This window comes from Lipotes vexillifer, unplaced genomic scaffold, assembly GCF_000442215.2.
Source record: "Lipotes vexillifer unplaced genomic scaffold, Lipotes_vexillifer_v1.1 scaffold1235, whole genome shotgun sequence".
NCBI lineage: Eukaryota > Metazoa > Chordata > Mammalia > Artiodactyla > Lipotidae > Lipotes > Lipotes vexillifer.
In genome coordinates this window covers 1,794,330-1,811,436 of record NW_006775530.1, presented here as the reverse complement: position 1 = coordinate 1,811,436, position 17,107 = coordinate 1,794,330, and the positions used below count along the sequence as shown (strand labels likewise).

At 52.5% G+C, this 17,107-nt stretch overlaps 2 protein-coding genes and 1 non-coding gene across 4 annotated transcripts in view; 1 reads left to right on the top strand and 2 right to left on the bottom strand.

The window, feature by feature from the left end:
* PRMT7 (protein arginine methyltransferase 7) overlaps positions 1–12,332 on the top strand; it is a 52,894-nt gene extending 40,562 nt beyond the window's left edge. The window contains exons 11-18 of the mRNA XM_007449945.1: positions 417–500; positions 890–937; positions 1,611–1,700; positions 5,998–6,159; positions 7,469–7,543; positions 10,728–10,888; positions 11,818–11,914; positions 12,153–12,332. Of these exons, the coding sequence (XP_007450007.1) occupies positions 417–500; positions 890–937; positions 1,611–1,700; positions 5,998–6,159; positions 7,469–7,543; positions 10,728–10,888; positions 11,818–11,914; positions 12,153–12,332 (897 nt within the window). The remainder of the gene's footprint in view (positions 1–416; positions 501–889; positions 938–1,610; positions 1,701–5,997; positions 6,160–7,468; positions 7,544–10,727; positions 10,889–11,817; positions 11,915–12,152) is intronic.
* Positions 2,986–3,058, bottom strand: TRNAE-UUC (transfer RNA glutamic acid (anticodon UUC)). The gene has a single exon. It is a non-coding gene; the product is annotated as a tRNA-Glu (tRNA).
* Positions 12,333–16,264: 3,932 nt separating the features above from the next.
* The window catches only part of SMPD3 (sphingomyelin phosphodiesterase 3), a 10,449-nt gene continuing 9,606 nt past the window's right edge, over positions 16,265–17,107 (bottom strand). Inside the window, exons 6-7 of one of the 2 annotated variants that reach the window (XM_007449944.1) lie at positions 16,692–16,803; positions 16,265–16,449 (exon numbers count right to left, since the gene is read on the bottom strand). In XM_007449944.1, the coding sequence (XP_007450006.1) occupies positions 16,348–16,449; positions 16,692–16,803 (214 nt within the window). In that variant the 3' untranslated portion in view covers positions 16,265–16,347. Of the gene's footprint in view, positions 16,450–16,691; positions 16,855–17,107 lie in introns of both variants that reach the window. The other variant, XM_007449943.1, reaches the window with a different exon arrangement.

Here is a 17,107-nt window from a genome sequence, read left to right as displayed (position 1 = left end):
ATTCCTGCTCTGGGGAGTCATTTGGCATGCCTACTGCTTTCTGTGCTGTGACCAGGTAGGGAAGAGGCCTGTGGTCGTGGATTGGGAGGTTGCCTCTGATAAACAGGGCAGCCCTTCAGCTGGGCCTTCTAGGATGGCTTGAGGACAGTCTTTCCTGATGGTGGGGAGAGGTGAGGGAGGTGGTTGTGTTGGAGGGGGGTGCTGGTTACCACCTGGGCCTGGGAGGCAGGTATGACCGGTGTTAGGGCATAGGAAGATCCAGTTGGGCTGTGTAGGGGATGGAGTGAGGAGGAGATCAAGATTGAATAATCACAGAGTAAGTTAGGGGGTCAGATGGGAAATGTTCCTGTCAGTTTGTCAACAGCAATTTCTTGACATTGTAAGAAAATCTGTGCTGAGGTTGTTCTTTTCTGCAGGTGCTTAAGCCGGACAGTGTCTGCCTGTGCATCAGTGATGGCAGTCTGCTCTCCATGCTGGCCCATCACCTTGGGGCAGAGCAGGTACTGGACATGTGCCTTCTACCAGGTTCCTGACGGCCGCTCTTGAGTTCGGGTGTCATGTGGTCTGGGTACATGGTTTTGTGACTAAAGCTCTTTCAAGTGCAGCTGCCACATATGTGGCAGGCGTGCTTGCGTTGGTGGCTGAGGGGTTGTTGCCTCGTGTGCGGGCAGGAGTCAGGTTATAGCTGTTGCCCCATCGCCACAGCTCCCGAGTCTGAGTGTGCCACCTCGCTAGGCTCAGCGCAGAATGTTGTACTGTCCCAGGGGGATAATGAGCACAGGTAGAGTTAGTTAGATGTTGTCCTCTGCCTTGGAGTTGCATTTTAATCTTTGTTTTCTTTCTCTGTTAAGTGTACCTCCTACAACTAATAGCATGGTATCCTCTTCAGGTATTTACGATAGAGAATTCAGCAGCTTCTCATAGACTGATGAAAAAAGTAAGTGATAATTGTTGTTACTGAAATAATGAGGGGACCTGTGGGGCCTGCCTTCCTGAGTCTGGGATTGATCGCTTTGAAGCAGTGCTCGTACCAAGGGAACTGGGAGGAGTAGGAGCTGCCAGTGAAGTTCTTGTGACTCCTGAGTCGAGAGCTGGCCTGGAAGTCTTCTAGGGCTGTCGTTGAATAGCAGTGAGCATTGAGACTCTACTTTGTTTGTTGTGGCTGAAGAAGTTTAGGCTTCTCTTCTCACTTCACATAAAATGAAAAAAACTAAAATCTTTGCGGTGATAGAACTGAATTTGGCATTTGTTTCTGGGGCACCAGCGCCCACGGTGTCACTTCTCACAAACTGACCTGACTGGTTGGTTCTGTGACAGTGTTTCTCCTCCTGGCCAGTGATTCCCTCTCTGAAGGATAACCTACCTCCACCAGAACTACAAGTCTACAGCTAAGTCTTGCCAGTGTGCCTGCAAGAGAAATTTCTTTTGCTCTTATGACATTTTGCTCCTGATCTCATCTGAGGTCTGTAGGAGGCCTTTGGATGGGAGAAGTTCTGCAAAGCAGCTGAAAGTGGTGCTCCAGAACTGTTTGGCCAGAGACCTGCACACAGATAAAGGAACTGAGATGTTCTTTTTCTGGACAAAAACAATAGTTTTGTTTTCTCTCTAAGATCTTCAAGGCTAACCACTTGGAAGATAAAATTAATATAATAGAGAAACGGCCTGAATTATTAACACCTGCAGACTTGGAGGGTAAAAAGGTAAGTAGTGAGTGCTCTGCGTTTGGTCTGGACAGCACGGCTCTGAGACAGCCCGACTGCCCCCTTCTCCGGACCTCACTGTGTGTCCCCCAGTCACTCACCAGCTAAAGACTTGCAGCTGTTGAGGGTGTGGTGAGGTTTGCAGAGAGGCCTGCTGAGCAAATACTTGCACAGCTCTCAAGTGGCTCATGGCTGCTCCTTCAGCAACGGCAGACGAGCTCTGCTGGGAGCGACTTCGGCACATCGTGTCCCCTCCGTTTTCCCTTCACAGCACTGCTGTGCACGCTTCCGCCTCCCATCTGTTCCTCAGTCCCCCGTGTGCCTCCGAAACTGCTCCCGGCCCTCAGTAACCTTAGGTACTAGACATGGTCTCCCTGCCGCTTCATCTCCCTGGCCTCCTGCACCCTCACAACAGGGGCCTCTCCCTCCTCAACATACTTCTCTTTAGGCCCTTAAGAGGCTGCCTTTCCAGGGTTTCCTTTTCTCTTTCTGGCTTCTTCTCAGTCCTTCATCGGTCTCTCTTCCTTCACTTGATCCTTCCCTGCAGGTGTCCTTGGTGCTCTCTTCTTGTCTGTCCTCTCCTCTTCCGTTGCATCTCCTCTTGGGACCATCACATCCCTTCCCATGTGGGAATCGTGGGTGTCTAAGCCAGGTCTTCAAATCTCACATATCCCACAGGCCCTTAAAGCTGGAACCTGTCATCTTTCTTGCCAACATTTTTTTAACCCCTTTATTGAGATATAATTGACATACCATAAAATTAACCCATTTCAAGTGTACAATTTGAAAATTTTTTAGTAAATATACAGAATTATATAACTGTCACACTGTCTAGTTTTAGAACTTCCATCACCCAGCCACTAGCCCCAGGCAGCCACTGATGTGGTTTCTGTCTCTGTAAATTTGCCTTTTCTTGGCATTTCATGTGAGTGGAATAATACAATATGTGGTCTTTTGTGTCTGGCTTATTTCACTGTTCATGGCTGAAAGGTTCATCCCTGTTGTAGAATGTGTCAGTATTTTGTTCCTTTTCAATGCTGAGTAGTATTCTAGGGTATGACTGTGTGATATTTGATTTACCCATTCACTTGTTGGTGGACATTTGGATTGTTTCCAGTTTTTGACTATTATGAATAATGCTACTGTGAGCATGGGTATGTTAAGTGTTTGTGAGGGTTTGTGTTTTCGGTTCCCTTAGATACCTAGGCTTGGAATTGCTGGGTTGTGTGATATTTTTGTTTTAACTTTTTTTTTCCACTGCACCATATGGCTTGTGGGTTATTAGTTCCCTGACCAGGGGTTGAACCTGGGCCCTCAGCAGTGAAAGTGCCAAGTCCTAACCACTGGACCGCCAGGGAATTCACTGTTTATCTTTTAAATAAACTATTAAACTGTTATCCAAAGCAGGTATACCATTTTATATCCCAACCAGTAATGTATGAGGGTTCCAGTTTCTCCATATCTTTACCAACACTTCGTGTTCGTATTGTCTCTTTTTTTTTTTTTTTTTTTTTTTTATATAAGACTATTGGTGTCATCTTTGATTAGGAAGGATAAGTTACACCCTGAACTGCTACTTTGTTCGACAGTGGCCATGGCTCACGGGCCCAGCCACTCTGCAGCATGTGGGATCCTCCTGGACCGGGGCACGAACCCGGGTCCCCTGCATCGACAGGCGGACTCTCAACCACTGCGCCACCGGGGAAGCCCTCTTTTTTTTTTTTTAGTATAGCCATTTTAGTGGGTGTGTGGTGATGTCTCGTAGTTTTGATTTGTGTTTGCCTAATGACTAATAATGTTGAACACCTTTTCATGTGCTTATTAGCTGTTCTATATCTTGTTTAGTGAAATATCTATTTAAGCCTTTTGCCTGTTTTCCTCCCATGCCTTTTTTTTTTTTTTTTTTTTAAAAAAATGCACACAATACTAAAAAGCAACAATTCTACTGGAACCCAGTAATTTCTCACTCCAGTCTCTAACATAACTTATTATATTAGTTGAATATGTAAACTTTCAGACATTTAAAAAAAGTATTTATGTATATATCATCCTTTTATTGTTAGAGTGTTAATTTTTTTTTTCTTTTGTGGTAAGCGGGCCTCTCACTGTTGTGGCCTCTCCCATTGCAGAGCACGAGCTCCGGACACGCAGGCTCAGCGGGCATGGCTCATGGGCCCAGCCGCTCTGCGGCATGTGGGATCTTCCCGGACCAGGGCACGAACCCGCGTCCCCTGCATCGGCAGGTGGACTCTCAACCACTGCGCCACCAGGGAAGCCCCCATGCCTTTTTTTTAAGAACAGCTTTCTTTCTGAGATGCGGTTCATGCAGCAAAGAAATTTAAAGTTTACGGTTCAGTGATTTAGTATATTCATAAGATTATGCAACCATCACCACAATCAATTATAGAACATTTTCATCACCCAGAAAGAAACTCCTTGCCCATTAGCAGTCACTCCCTATTTATCCCCAACCTCCTGGCCCTAGGCAGCCACTAGCCTGTTTTCCTTCTGTATGGATGTGCCAATTCTGGACATTTCATATAAATGGAATCATGTGACGTATAGTCCTTCGTAGGTGGCTTCTTTCAAAGTTCATTCATGTTACAGCATAAATCAATACTTCATTTCTTTTTGCTGCTGAATAATACTCCACTGTATGCCTATACCACATTTTATTTGTCCATACTGATGGACATTTATTTATCCATATTGATGAACAGTTTATGGACATTTGGGTGGTTTCTCCTTTTTGGCTACCATGAAGGATGCTGCCCTGATCATTCGTGTACAAGTTGCTCTTTCTTTCCCTTATAGATGAGGATTAAAAAGATATTTAGGGAATTCCCTGGCGGTCCAATGGTTAGGACTTCACGCTCCCACTGCAGGGGGCATGAGTTCAGTCCCTGGTTGGGGAACTAAGATCCCACAAGCCACACAGCACAGCCAAAAAAAAAAGAGAAAGAAAGAAAATTTAAATTCTGAAAGCCATTGATATGGTGCACTGGCTAGGCTCCAGGTCACTGTTGAGTAGAAGTGGTGAGAGTGGGCATTCTTGCCTCAGTGTGTTGGGGGAGCAGGGAATAAACAGGGCCAAGCCCTTTCTGTTTTCGTTGTTTCCTTCTGCATCTCTGTCATCTCAACTAGGAGCCCATGTGTCATCTTGGACTGGCCCTGTCCTTGATGGCTGTCTGCTTGGGCCCAGCCCTGGGTGGTCTGGCTCCTCAGCATCTGCTGTCTGGTTCTCCTCCCTTTGACACAGACTCCCCACTCCTTGCCTGGACTGTCGCAGTGCTCGCCCAAGTCATGTCCTGTCCCCAGCTCCACCTGCAGGTAGCCTCCCTACTTCCTGCATACTTTGGGGATCTTCCTTTTTTCTTTTTTTCGCCACACTGTGCGGCTTGTGGGATCTCTCAGTTCCCCAGTCAGGGATTGAACGCGGGCCACAGCAGTGAAAGCCCAGAATCCTAACCACTAGGCCACCAGGGAACTCCTGAGGGATCTTGCTAAAGCACATTCCTTCTCATATTAAACCCTGATTAAAGCTTTTCATGATCCCTTCTTGCCTCCAGGGCAGAGTCCAGTCCCCTTTACCTGTCATCAGCTGCCTTTGGTGACCTGGCTTCTCTCCACCTCTGTGGCCTCACCCTTTACTGTCCTACCCGACCTGCTCGTCTGACAAGCTCCCAAAAGGGCCTTGCTCTCTTTCACACCCCTGATTTTGCTTCTGCCCATCCCTCTGCCTGTAATCCCTACTCCTTTGCTTTTCTGTCTCCTGTTCATGCATTTATTCATCTAATCAGCAAACCTTCACTGACCATCTGCTCTGGGCCAGGTGCTGTGCTGGGAATACTGTGCCGCCACTTTGTCCCAACTTCTGTGGTCTCGGAGCCTGGTGAAGGAGGCAGACTAGCGCTGATAATAAATTGTCATGATAAGGCTTTGAGTAGGGTTTACAGGATGCCATCCTGGAAGCCCTTCCCTATGCTCTTACCTCTAGAGTCTCTCCACGAGCCCCTTCCTTGCTTCTGTCACAGCTTACTGCACTCTCTGAGGACGGCCCCCAGCCTTGTCTGCTACACCTTCCACTCTGCACTCCTGAGGGCAGGGCTCATGTCTGTTTCTCATCTTTGTATCCTCAAGGGCAGGTGCAGACCTTGACATGCTTGTTGATTGACTGACTGCCCGAGTGGGTGAGTGAATGAATGAATGAATGTGCCTGTGAAACTTGTAACCTGTCCTTTACTCCTCAGCCGAATCCTTCTGATGCCCTGGTCCTGCTTCTTGCTCTGATCGCCAGGTTTCTCTCCTCCTGGGTGAGCCGTTCTTCACCACCAGCCTGCTTCCGTGGCACAACCTGTACTTCTGGTATGTACGGACTGCTGTGGACAGGCACCTGGTGCCTGGCGCTGTGGTGATGCCCCAGGCTGCCTCGCTGCACATGATGGTCGTGGAGTTCAGGGTAGGCCACCCAGAAGTTTTCGGGCGGGGGATGGGGGGACCTTGTTTTCTTGTAAAGACTTTGGTTGCAGATGGAGCAACTAGGGTCTTAATAGTTTGGGCCTCTGTTTTTCTGTGTCATCACACTGCAGGGCTGAATAGAAGAGGCTTGCCTTTGTAAAAATGAAGTAATTTGGCACATGAAATGGAAATGGCTGTGTGTTGTCATTTTACAATTATGGCTTATCAGAATAATTTTAAAATATAAATTAAGAGTTTCAGAAGATAAGCTGTGCAGCTTGCTGTGCTCTCATTAAGAGCTGAGGCTCCAATTCTGTTACCATACCTCACACGCAGCCCGCGCCACGCTGGGCCGAGGGGCCTGGCCCCCCCTTCCTGTTAATAAAATGACTGTTCTGGCCCCAAAAAAAAAGAGAGCTGAGGCTCCCGTTGTTAAAAGCATTTTGAGATGGGCGAGTCAGCTTCTTTATGCAAGAAAAATTGAAAAGCTTCATTTTAATTTTCTCATCAAAGCAGAACCACAGTCACAACATCATTTTGGGAAAGGCACTTTTTATTAAAAGGATTTTGAAATGCTTTTAACCTGAAATGTGGCGTGAATGTCATTTGATATTTCTTTGATAAGAACGGCTTTATCCATTGGTAGCTTAGTGGTTCCATCACTTAATTTTCTTGGCATTTCTTTTGTGTTATTTATTCACTTGATCAGATTCCATGTAAATTCTGGTTTTCATGGCCAAAGAGGGAATGTGGAGAATGACACTGTTCCTAGGCATACGTCCAAGAGACAGAGGATGCAACGTTGACTGGCCTGAGTGCACCTCTGGTCCCCTCCTGGGATCCTGTCCTCGTGCTCTCTTTATAGGCGTAGAGCCTCGAGAACGGATTGATAGAGCTCTTCCCAATGAACCGGTGTTCAGGATGGACAAGGAGGGAGTTAGAGACACTATCCTGGTAGCTCTGGCTGATTGTCCCTCATAGGAGAGGGCTTGGGATCATGGGAGGCTTTACAGGTTTGAGGAACCATCCTGGGTCTTTGGTGTCTCTGGGTCCATTCAACTGTGGGCATTTCTTCCAGGCCTGCGGGAGCAGCAAGATGTGCCTCAGGTTTGGACCTGGGGCAGCCCCCCAGCCTGACCTCACTTACCCTTCCTGCTCTTGTCACCACACTTCCATGTGCCTGGGTGGGCGTGGACATCTCTGTGCTGTCCCACAGAACCCTTGCCTGCCCACCCGCCCCCATTGGGTGAGTGCGGATGTTGGTGTGCCCTGGCTGGGTGGGTGTCAGTAAGGCTGTGCCTTCCTTACAGGACCTGTGGAGGATCCGGAGCCCCTGTGGTGACTGTGAAGGCTTCAATGTGCACATCATGGATGATATGATTAAGGTAGGTAGGGCCACAGCTCCCACCCACAGTGTCCCACCCACCCACTCCACATGGCCACAGGCTTCTGATGGGGACGTGTGGCTTCCATATAGGGACCTGGGTTGGGCAGTGCGGGCAGTGTGCAGAGAGCTCCTCTGTTGGGGGCAGCGAGGGCAGGTGTATCCGTTCTACTTGGTTCACCATGAGCATGAACCTGAGAGCCATTGGGTCTCCAGGTCTGACTGGTATTAGGCCATTCTAGGCCCTGGGCTGTAACCCCTGAATCAGAATTTTGGGTTGGGGCCCGTCCACCACCAGGCCACTGGAACCATTCCTGCCAGTGTCAGCAGCTTGTTCTCTTTTCGGACGGTCTCTCTAGAAGGCAATTTTGGCAACCTTCTGAGCCAGCCATTTTCATTTTGGGGACTCCATTCCAGGGGGAAGTGCTAGAGCATGGAGGGGGGTGGGACGTGGAAGGAAGGTCCTGCAGGGTTATTTGTACATCAGTAGGGGATCGAGTCAGCCACCAGGGTCTGCATCTTCCAGAACCCAGAGCAGTCATGAAAGTGCCAGCGATATTTGGCTCAGCCAGGATGGATGTGAAGAGTCATGAGCCCCATTAGAAGGGCAGGGCAGGGAGCACTATCCCATTTTTTTTTTTTTTTTTTTTTTTTTTTTTTTTTTTTGCGGTACACGGGCCTCTCACTGCTGTGGCCTCTCCCATTGCGGAGCAACAGGCTCTGGACGCACAGGCTCAGTGTCCATTGTTCACGGGCCTAGCCCTCCGCGGCATGTGGGATCTTCCCGGACCGGGGCACGAACCCGTATCCCCTGCATCGGCAGGCGGACTCTCAACCACTGCGCCACCAGGGAAGCCCCCCATTTTTATGTATTAAGAAAATTCACACGTGTAATAACTAAATGGAAAGTAACCTTTAAAAATTGTGTACAATATTAAATTTTTTTTTAATAATATAAATTTATTTATTTATTTTTGGCTGTGTTGGGTCTTCGTTGCTGCACACGGGCTTTCTCTAGTTGCGACGAGCAGGGGCTACTCTTCGTTGCAGTGCACGGGCTTCTCATTGTGGTGGCGTCTCTTATTGTGGAGCACAGGCTCTAGGTGCGTGGGCTTCAGTAGTTGTGGCACGTGGGCTCAGTAGTTGTGGCTCGCGGGCTCTAGAGCGCAGGCTCAGTAGTTGTGGCACACGGGCTTAGTTGCTCTGCGGCTTGTGGGATCTTCCCAGATTAGGGCTCGAACCCATGTCCCCTGCATTGGCAGGCTGATTCTTAACCAGTGTGCCACCAGGGAAGTTGCCCCAATTTCTTTTTAATTAGAAAAAAATTTGCACATGCAGAGAAAAAGGGGTGGAGCAGTGGACACCAAACTGTTAGTTGTGTGATTAGGAAGTGGTTAATATTTTCCTCATTTTGCTTATCTTTCTGTTTACAGTTTTCTACAGTGATTGTGGATTACTTGTGTAAACATATTTTAAGTAAATAAATCCAGTGGACATTTTCAGTTTCCATCTTACCTGCCTCTCCACAGCAGACCACTGACTGTTCGATTCTTCTAGAAATCACTGCACACCCGGGCTCTCCCTGGCCACTTCTCAGGCTCCTTCCTGGATTCCTCCCCTCTTCTCATCCCCTAATGTGTCCTGTGTTCTAGGTCTCCCCCAGGCCCCTGCCCAGACCCCCATAGCTGTCCCCATCTTCTCTCTTTGCTGGCCAGTGTCTGCATCTCCCCTGAGCTCAGACCAAATAGCTAAGAGCTGTGGATTCTCCACCGAGATGACTTCAAGCACTGTGACCTGATGCTTCCAGAATCCATCTTCTCTTTCCCCTCCCTGAGCCTGGCCCCTTCCAGTGCTCCTGTCCTAGACCTGCTGCCACTTCATACCTGCCTGCTGGGCTCAGGGCCCCAGCAACCTTCCAGACAAGTCTTTGCCTTGCCTTGCAGTTGGTTGTTGGGTTCCATAACCATCAGGTCCTTTGTGAGCCAGTTTTCTTCCCCCGCTGCTGCTGGTCTGGTCTGGGGCACTTTGATCTCTCGTTGTCTGACCATGCACCCTCCTGCCTCTCCCAGTCAGCCTTCCTCTGCAGGGAGCCCAGGTGAATCTGTAGACCCGAAGTCTGGCCCTGTCTGTCCCGTGCGGGAAAACCCTGTAAGGCTCCCTGAGCCCTTACTCCCACCCCAGCAGTCACCCCGCACTGCTCGGCCCGCTCTGCGCTGCTCTTCGCCCTTTCCCTGCTGGGCTTTGTCCACTCTCCTCTTTGCTGCCAACTTCTCTGTAACCTTCAAGAGGCAGCCTAGAGATCACCCCTCCGGGCAGCTCTCCTGCCCAGCCCTTTTCTCAGCTGGTCAGTGTCCCCCAGGCACTGTGTTCGCTTGTCTTCCAATTGTCTCCCTCTAGACTGGGAGCCTTGTATGGGGGTGATCTGGCAGCCGTAGTGCTGAGAAAGGGTCACTGAATGGGCAAGTGTCCAAATGACAGGTGTTTTCATCAGTATAGACAGTTGGTCTTCAAGGTAGCTCGTGAGATGGGCAGTGTCATCCAGTTTTATATTTTATTTTATTTATTTTATTTTATCTTTATTTTATTTTTGGCTGGGTTGGGTCTTCGTTGTTGCGTGTGGGCTTTCTCTAGTTGCGGCGAGCGGAAGGCTACTCTTCGTTGCGGTGTGCGGGCTTCTCATTGCGGTGGCTTCTTGTTGCGGAGCATGGGCTCTAGGCATACGGGCTTCAGTAGTTGTGGCTCACGGGCTCAGTAGTTGTGGCTTAGCGGCTCTGGAGTGCAGGCTCAGTAGTTGTGGCACATGGGCTTAGTTGCTCCACGGCATGTGGGATCTTCCCAGACCAGGAATCGAACCCTGCATTGGCAGGCAGATTCTTAACCACTGCGCCACCAGGGAATTCCCAGTCATCCAGTTTTAAAAGGGAGATAATGAAGCTTAGAGTGACTTACCGAGGAAACGGCTTGTGAGTGGTGGTAGGAACAGAAGCCAGCTGGTCGGGCTAGGCACCTGTGGTCTTTTGTGAGGACCCACTGCCCCACGTGCCTGTGGCAGTTACCCTGAGGGACCAGGGCCATGGAGGTTAGGGGCCACTGGCATAGATGAACTCTGGAGACGAGGACATGGCCTTGTTCCCTGGCCGCCCAGCTCTGTCTCTGCAGACCCCTGCCTTCTCTTCCCTTCTCAGCACGCCCTCGACTTCAGGGAGAGCAAGGAGGCCGAGCCCCACCCACTGTGGGAGTACCCATGCCGCAGCTGCTGCGAGCCCCAGCAGATCCTGACCTTTGATTTTCGGCAGCCGGTCCCCCTGCAGCCTGTCTGTGCTGAGGGTGCCATCGAGCTGAGGAGGTGAGTGTGGGCTCCAAGGTGGGGGGAGTGGGGGAAGTGGCAGGGTTGTTTTCTCATAGTTATTGCCCGAGTGGCTAAGCACTTACTTTGGCCACTTTCATGTGTTTGTCTCAGCCTTGTCATGTCCTTGTCTCAGCCTTGCCCTTCCTGAAGTGGCCCTGAGTGGCCCTGAGTGTATAGTGGGTCCCCACAGCTTCTGGGTGGGGAGAGCGAGCCAGAGTGGGCTCTCTCAGATCCTCCCACATCTGAGGCTTCCTTTGAGCTAAGCAGCACGTTACACACAACTGCAGAGAAATGTGAATTTGGTTGCTATGGTTACCCAGTGGATCATATTCCTGAACTCTCTTGGGAATTAAAGCAGGTTAGGAATTGGCAGGGGCTGTCATTGTGATGCATGGTCAGGCCCATCCAGCTGCAGCTCTAGCTCCCTTCATGGGGAGGGGCGGCTTCTTCCCAGAGGAAAAACTTTCTTCTAACTGGGTGGAGGTCGTGAGCCCAGAGCCTTTTTGGGCTCCTGTGACAAGGGGGAGGCAAGGCAGTTGCCCATCCAGAGTATCCGGGAGAGGTCTTCTAGACTTTGATGCCTGGATTCCTCTCTGAGCCTTTTGAGCCAAACCTTTCTGTGACCTCAGGCCGAGGAGGCTGCTCCAGCAGCAAGCTGGACTTGCCGCAGGGTTACTCTTGAGTATTTGGCCAGGCTGTGGGGAGTGAGTGGGAGCTTTGGGTTGTGGCTCTTCTTGCTCAGCATTTTACTGAGTTGCCTTTAGTCAGTTGGAGTGTTAGGAGCCTCCTAATGGGGCAGGATGGAAGTGGAAGAGGCGAGAGGTTTCTGAAAAACAGAGGGGAGCCATGACCATGCTTAGCCAGTCTCTCGTGCGGCTTTCTTTTTGGCCCAACGTTCCCACCCCCCATCCCACCCTCACCCCCAGGCCCGGGAGGAGCCATGGGGCCGTCCTGTGGATGGAATACCACCTGACCCCGGACAGCACGGTCAGCACCGGCCTCCTGAAGCCTGCGGAGGACAAGGTAGTGCTGTGTGCGCGGGTCCCATAGTGGGCTGGCCCTGAGAGCAGGTGCTGCCGTGCCACCTGCCTGCGCTCCGGGTGTTCCTGGCATGTTCAGCCAGATGATAACTCCTCAGCGGCCCCAGGTCACCTGGCCCTGAACAGCAGCTTCCCACCACGAGCTCCCTGGGCTGGAGGCTGGCCAGGAGGGCGCTGGGGTGTCAGAAGCCCTCACCGCCTTCTTGCTGCTTCCCCTGCAGGGGTACTGTTGCTGGAACCCCCACTGCAAGCAGGCTGTGTACTTCTTCAACACTGCCCTAGACCCCAGAGTGCCACCAGGTGGCCCCCAGACCGTCACCTACACCGTGGAGTTCCACCCCCACACTGGAGATGTCACTGTGGATTTCACGCTCTCAGATGCCCTGGACCGCGGGTGCTGACCCTCACTTGTTAAGAAATAAAGCAGCTGAGGGCGCCAGGCTCTGAATGGTGTGGCTTTCTGTAAAGGAAGGTGAAGGCGCCTCTCCTTTCAGGGCCCGGCTCGGCCTCTGGGCTTGGAGGAGACCTCTTCCCTTTTTGTGTTTTTGCACTGCGGCTCCTTGCTCCAGATGAGGTGGGAAGCGGGGATGGCTTTGGAGCTGAGGAGGGGCCAAGGAGCCCACCCCGCAGTGGTTATGACGTGCTCAGAAAGCTCCAAGGCTACAGCATCCCTCCTGCCCAACCAGGGAGCGGAGCCAGAGTTGACTGGGTTGGGCAGCTTGGGCTGCTCTTGGCTGTGCAGTGCTGGGGCAGGCATGCTGCTCTCGTGGGAGCTAGCCTAGCCTGGCCTGCACTGGGAATCTTTGAGTCCCACCTGCCTGCTTCAGCTAGGAGGGGCTTCTGGGGGCAGAGTCACTGACTTATGGCTGGGCCCCAGGCCTTGAAGACCCTGGCAGGGCCAAGCCGAGGACCGAGTTCAGACCCTTTCACTTGCTAAGTAGTAGCACCAATCCACATTTGTAAGGGTCTGGCCTCCATGTGCAGCACCAGCAAGTGACCAAGACCAGAACCTGGACACCAGGCTTCTTTTCAGAGGATAGGGAGGAGGCTGTCCCAAAGCAGTTCCTCAGAGGCAGACCCAGGAAACCAGCCATCAGAAGGGAGCCAGGAGGTACGGCCCTTTCCCGTGTGCCCCCCTTTTAGCAGAAGGACCTCATCCCCTAGAAGTCTGGGGTGGATGGGTATGAGTGCAGTCACCCCGACATTGCCTTGCCAGGGAAGGTCAGAGAGCCCCGAGGAGGCCCCAGCCTTGTTTCTTCCCACACTCAAGGTGCCCTTCTGCTGTTTACTCCCAGTTCCAGAGGGAATAAGAGAACCCAAGGGGCCTGGTTTCCTGGTGGTTCAGGGCAGACCCAGGCTGTGCCCATCTTGTGGGGAGAGGCAGGAAAGGCAGGCCCCCCACAGTGGTCTCCCCACAGCCCCGCCTGGCCGCCTAGCCCCTTGGAATCAGAGCAGGGCCCAGCCCAGCTTTTCACTTAAATGAGTGGAGAACACCAGCCTTGAGCCTCACAGTTTTATTTTTTCCTCATTATCCATCCTTTCAGCACCAGTAAAGGAAGAAAAAAACACCTCTCTTTTCAAAATATTTTATCAGGTGTAAAGATTGTTTTTCTTCTAGGGAAGAATCGTCTGGATATATATTTGATAATGTTCTTACCAAAACCTCAGGTGTGCTTACCATATAAAACCCCTAATGTCCCATGAGGATACAATACAGAAAAAAATACAGAAATTAAAAAAGTCTTTTTTTCTTTTTTAAAACAGTATTTCTAAATCTCAGCAAGTTAATACAATAGTTAAAAAGCATCAAGATTAATATCCATACTTAAAACTCAAGGTGGTCTGGACAAATGAAATGACCGTTTTCTTCCAAAGTTGACCCCTGCCTCCTGCCTTCTCTGGAGGAGGCTGGGCCCGGGGCAGGTACAGGGCCTTGGGGATTTGGGTGACCCCTGGTCCGTCCTTCCCAGGCCTAGATGCCACAGAAACATCTGAGATATTTCTTTTCTTTCTTTTTTAAAAATCGAAATGGAAAAGTCTGGCTTGTACATAGCCCCGGGGGTGCACAGGCTTGATGAAACTCGTGGCTGGGTGATGGCGGCCTCAGTGATGAGGCCCTGCCAGAGGGCGGTGCAAGGGGAGGGGGGAGCCAGGCCAGCTCTGCTCTGGACACTAGGCAGGCTGGGTAGAGGCGACCTTGTTAGGACAGGAAATGACTGAGGCACAGGGAGGTATGACTTGCCTAAGGCCGCCCTGTGAGTAGGGAGAGAAGCATGGCCCCCTGTGCCTTGGCTCCTCCCGAGCTGCCTTGGGAGGCAGGCGGCCCCTCTGAAGGATGAAAGCTGTGCTGGAGTTGCTCTGCTTCAGGAGCCCTGGCCCTGCTTCTGCTGCTGTCCTGGGCACACAGCTGACCCGCAGCCTAGGGGCCTCGGCTCAGGCCCAGACATCTAGGCATCACATCTGCCCCGTTGAGCTCCACCTGTTAGCAGATTCCTGGCTGCTCCTGGGATTGGAGACCTCTGACCCAGTGAAGCCTAGCCAGGGTTCCGAGAGCCACAGCCTAGGAGGAAGGGTGCAGCAGAGAGCCCAAGGAGGACTACACCCTAGACGGTGAGCAGCCCCTCCTGGCTTGACTTGGGGGGTGGGACTGGGGGCCTGGCCAGGGAAGTGCTCCAAGCAGTGAGGCCCTCAGCTCAGCTGCTGCCCCAGCCAGGGGCATTCAGACTAACCAGTGCCACTGTGAGTGTGGCTCTCAGGAGTGTCTTACTCCAGCGCAGGCCTGGCCTCTGGCCTTGGCCTCCTCTTGGTCCCTCTTGCAGCTCAGTGGGTGACAAGGCACAGCGTCAGCTTATTGGCACCAGGAGGCTCCTGGCAGCATGGTCCTGGTGTGTCCCCAGCCTCATTGGGCAGAACTGGCCTCGAGCCAGGCGGGCACATGGGTTGGGGCGCTGTGAAGAGGGGAGACCATTGGGAGTTGTCAGTAACAACTCCCAGAGTCGAAGGGGCCTCGCACCTGGAAGCAGACAAAACCCTCCCTGCGTGACTCTGGGGGGCGTCCCCAGGTGAGTTTAAAAAGGCCAGTGGGCAGAGGCAGTGCTGCCGTGGGATGAGGAGCCGTGGGCTTCACCTGCAGGCTCTGCCATGCTGTGCGCATGTGCCCGGGGCTGGCCCTGGTCACATGGTGGCAGAGTGGATGCCAGCCAGTATCACTCCCTGCCTGGGGCGAGCAGTGGCCATTGGCCTTGCCACCCCCAGCCTGCACGCTGGTGAGGGGACAGGCTGCTCTGTGCCTTGGCTTCCAGCCCCTTTGTCCGGGGCCCCCAGATCGGGTCGCTGTTGAGGATTGGCCTGGGAGGACAGAGCCGCAGCCCCACCCAGAGGCAGGTGGACGGTTCCTGAGCTCAGCCAGCACGTGGATGGGGACAGTCCCCAGGAAAAGATTGGTCCCAAACCAGAAGGGTGTCCGGAGGGGAGACAGGATCAGGCAGAAAGAGGATGTGTTGGTTTTGACAGAAGAGAAGCTACAAATCTATCATTTTCAAAACCAGAAGTTCCCCTCCCCGCTAATGCCGTGAGTTGCCCTTTTTCCTGTAAAAAAGTGATGCTCTTTCCTTGGATTCCTGTCTATGGCTCCATGGCCCAGATTGGAGTCTCCAAGGGAGGCTCCAGGCTCTGCTGTGCCTGTCTCAGGAGGAGCAGCGTTCTCCCTCGTGGCTTGCAGACCCTTTAAAGTGAAGGGTTGTTTTTGTTCTTAACTTTTTTGATTTTCTTTAAAATGTAATCGCCCTTGAATGCAAGACCCTGGGGAAGAGCCCGGGCTCGCTGGTAACTGGACACAGCCCTCACGGTCCCTGCTCATGAGCTGTCCAGGCTGGAGGTGGCGAGCCGGCGGCCGTGTGTCCAGGAATGCTTCTTTGGCTGGTTCTGATTGTGTTTGGAGTTTGGCCTTGGGTGAGGCCCGAGTGAGGGGGTCTGTGGCTACAGCGTGGCACGTGGCATGCGGGCAGCGTGCATGCGAGGGTGCAGGCATGCGAGACAACATGGCAGCAGACAAAAATAATGAACCCTGGACGAAGCTTGAGAAGAGATACAAAGAGTACAGAAACCCGGTTCTCATACTAACCCACGGGTTACAAACTAGGTTGTGCTGTAGATTTGTAGAAAATAACGATTTGAAAGAATGGCACTGGTTGGGCAGCCAGGACTCCCAAGGCCGGCCTGACTCCTGTCTATGGCGAGTGCCCAGAGGTGCTGGGCCTCGCTGGTTCCAGCTCATCCAGGACTGGCTGCAGCTCTCCCAGGCCCCTGCCCGCCTCCCCCAGCACGGGTGGTGCTTGCTGGAGGGGACATGGCCAGGGAGGGACTGCGGCTCAGAGGGCTGGCGGAGGCCCTGCTGCTCTTGATGACTTGGCCCATTTATGCCTCCTCCTCCGCCGCAGACACCATCAGTCGCATGGCCACCGGGAGGTGGTCTGTCAGGCCCGACAGCTGGGTGATGAAACTGATTTCTTCCACCTCCTGGGCGGGGGGAGGAGAAACATCCCAGTTAGACCCAAAGGGCATCCTGTAAAGGAGAGGCCTGGCCAGGACCTTCCTGAAGGCAGAGGGGTGGGAGGATCTGTGGGCCCCAAAGGCCTCCTGGATGGGCACGTCCCATTTCCAGAGGAGAGCTCAGTGCTGCCAAGGGGTGCAGGGCTAGGGTCCCCTATCTACAGACACGGCCTGGCTGCCCTGCCCAGCCCAGCCCAGCCCAGACTCACAGCCTTCCAGTCTGGGCACAGCCCCTCCTCCCCGTGCAGCATGTAGTCAATGCGCCTGCCGTTGCCCTTCAGCAGCTCTTTGCGTCCCTTCTGGCCTCCACCGGGGCTCTTGCTGCTGGGGAAGGCGAGGTACTCGCGACGACCTTCCTCGCTCTCCAGGACCCTGCTCACACAGAAGGCACAGGAAGGCAAGGTGAGCCCCGCCCCCGCTGCGGTCCAGGTCCTGAGTGTGGAGCCACGTTCTATCCGCAAGTCAGACCAAATCCCTGCATTTAAGGTCTGTCTTCCCTGTGAGCCCCAAAAGGGACTGGGATGGACAGAGACCACATTTGAGCCTGAGTTCCTGACCGACCTGGGCCACTCCAGAATCTGCCTGGGAGTGTCCCGTGTCCACCGTGGGCTGGCAGCACTCTTTC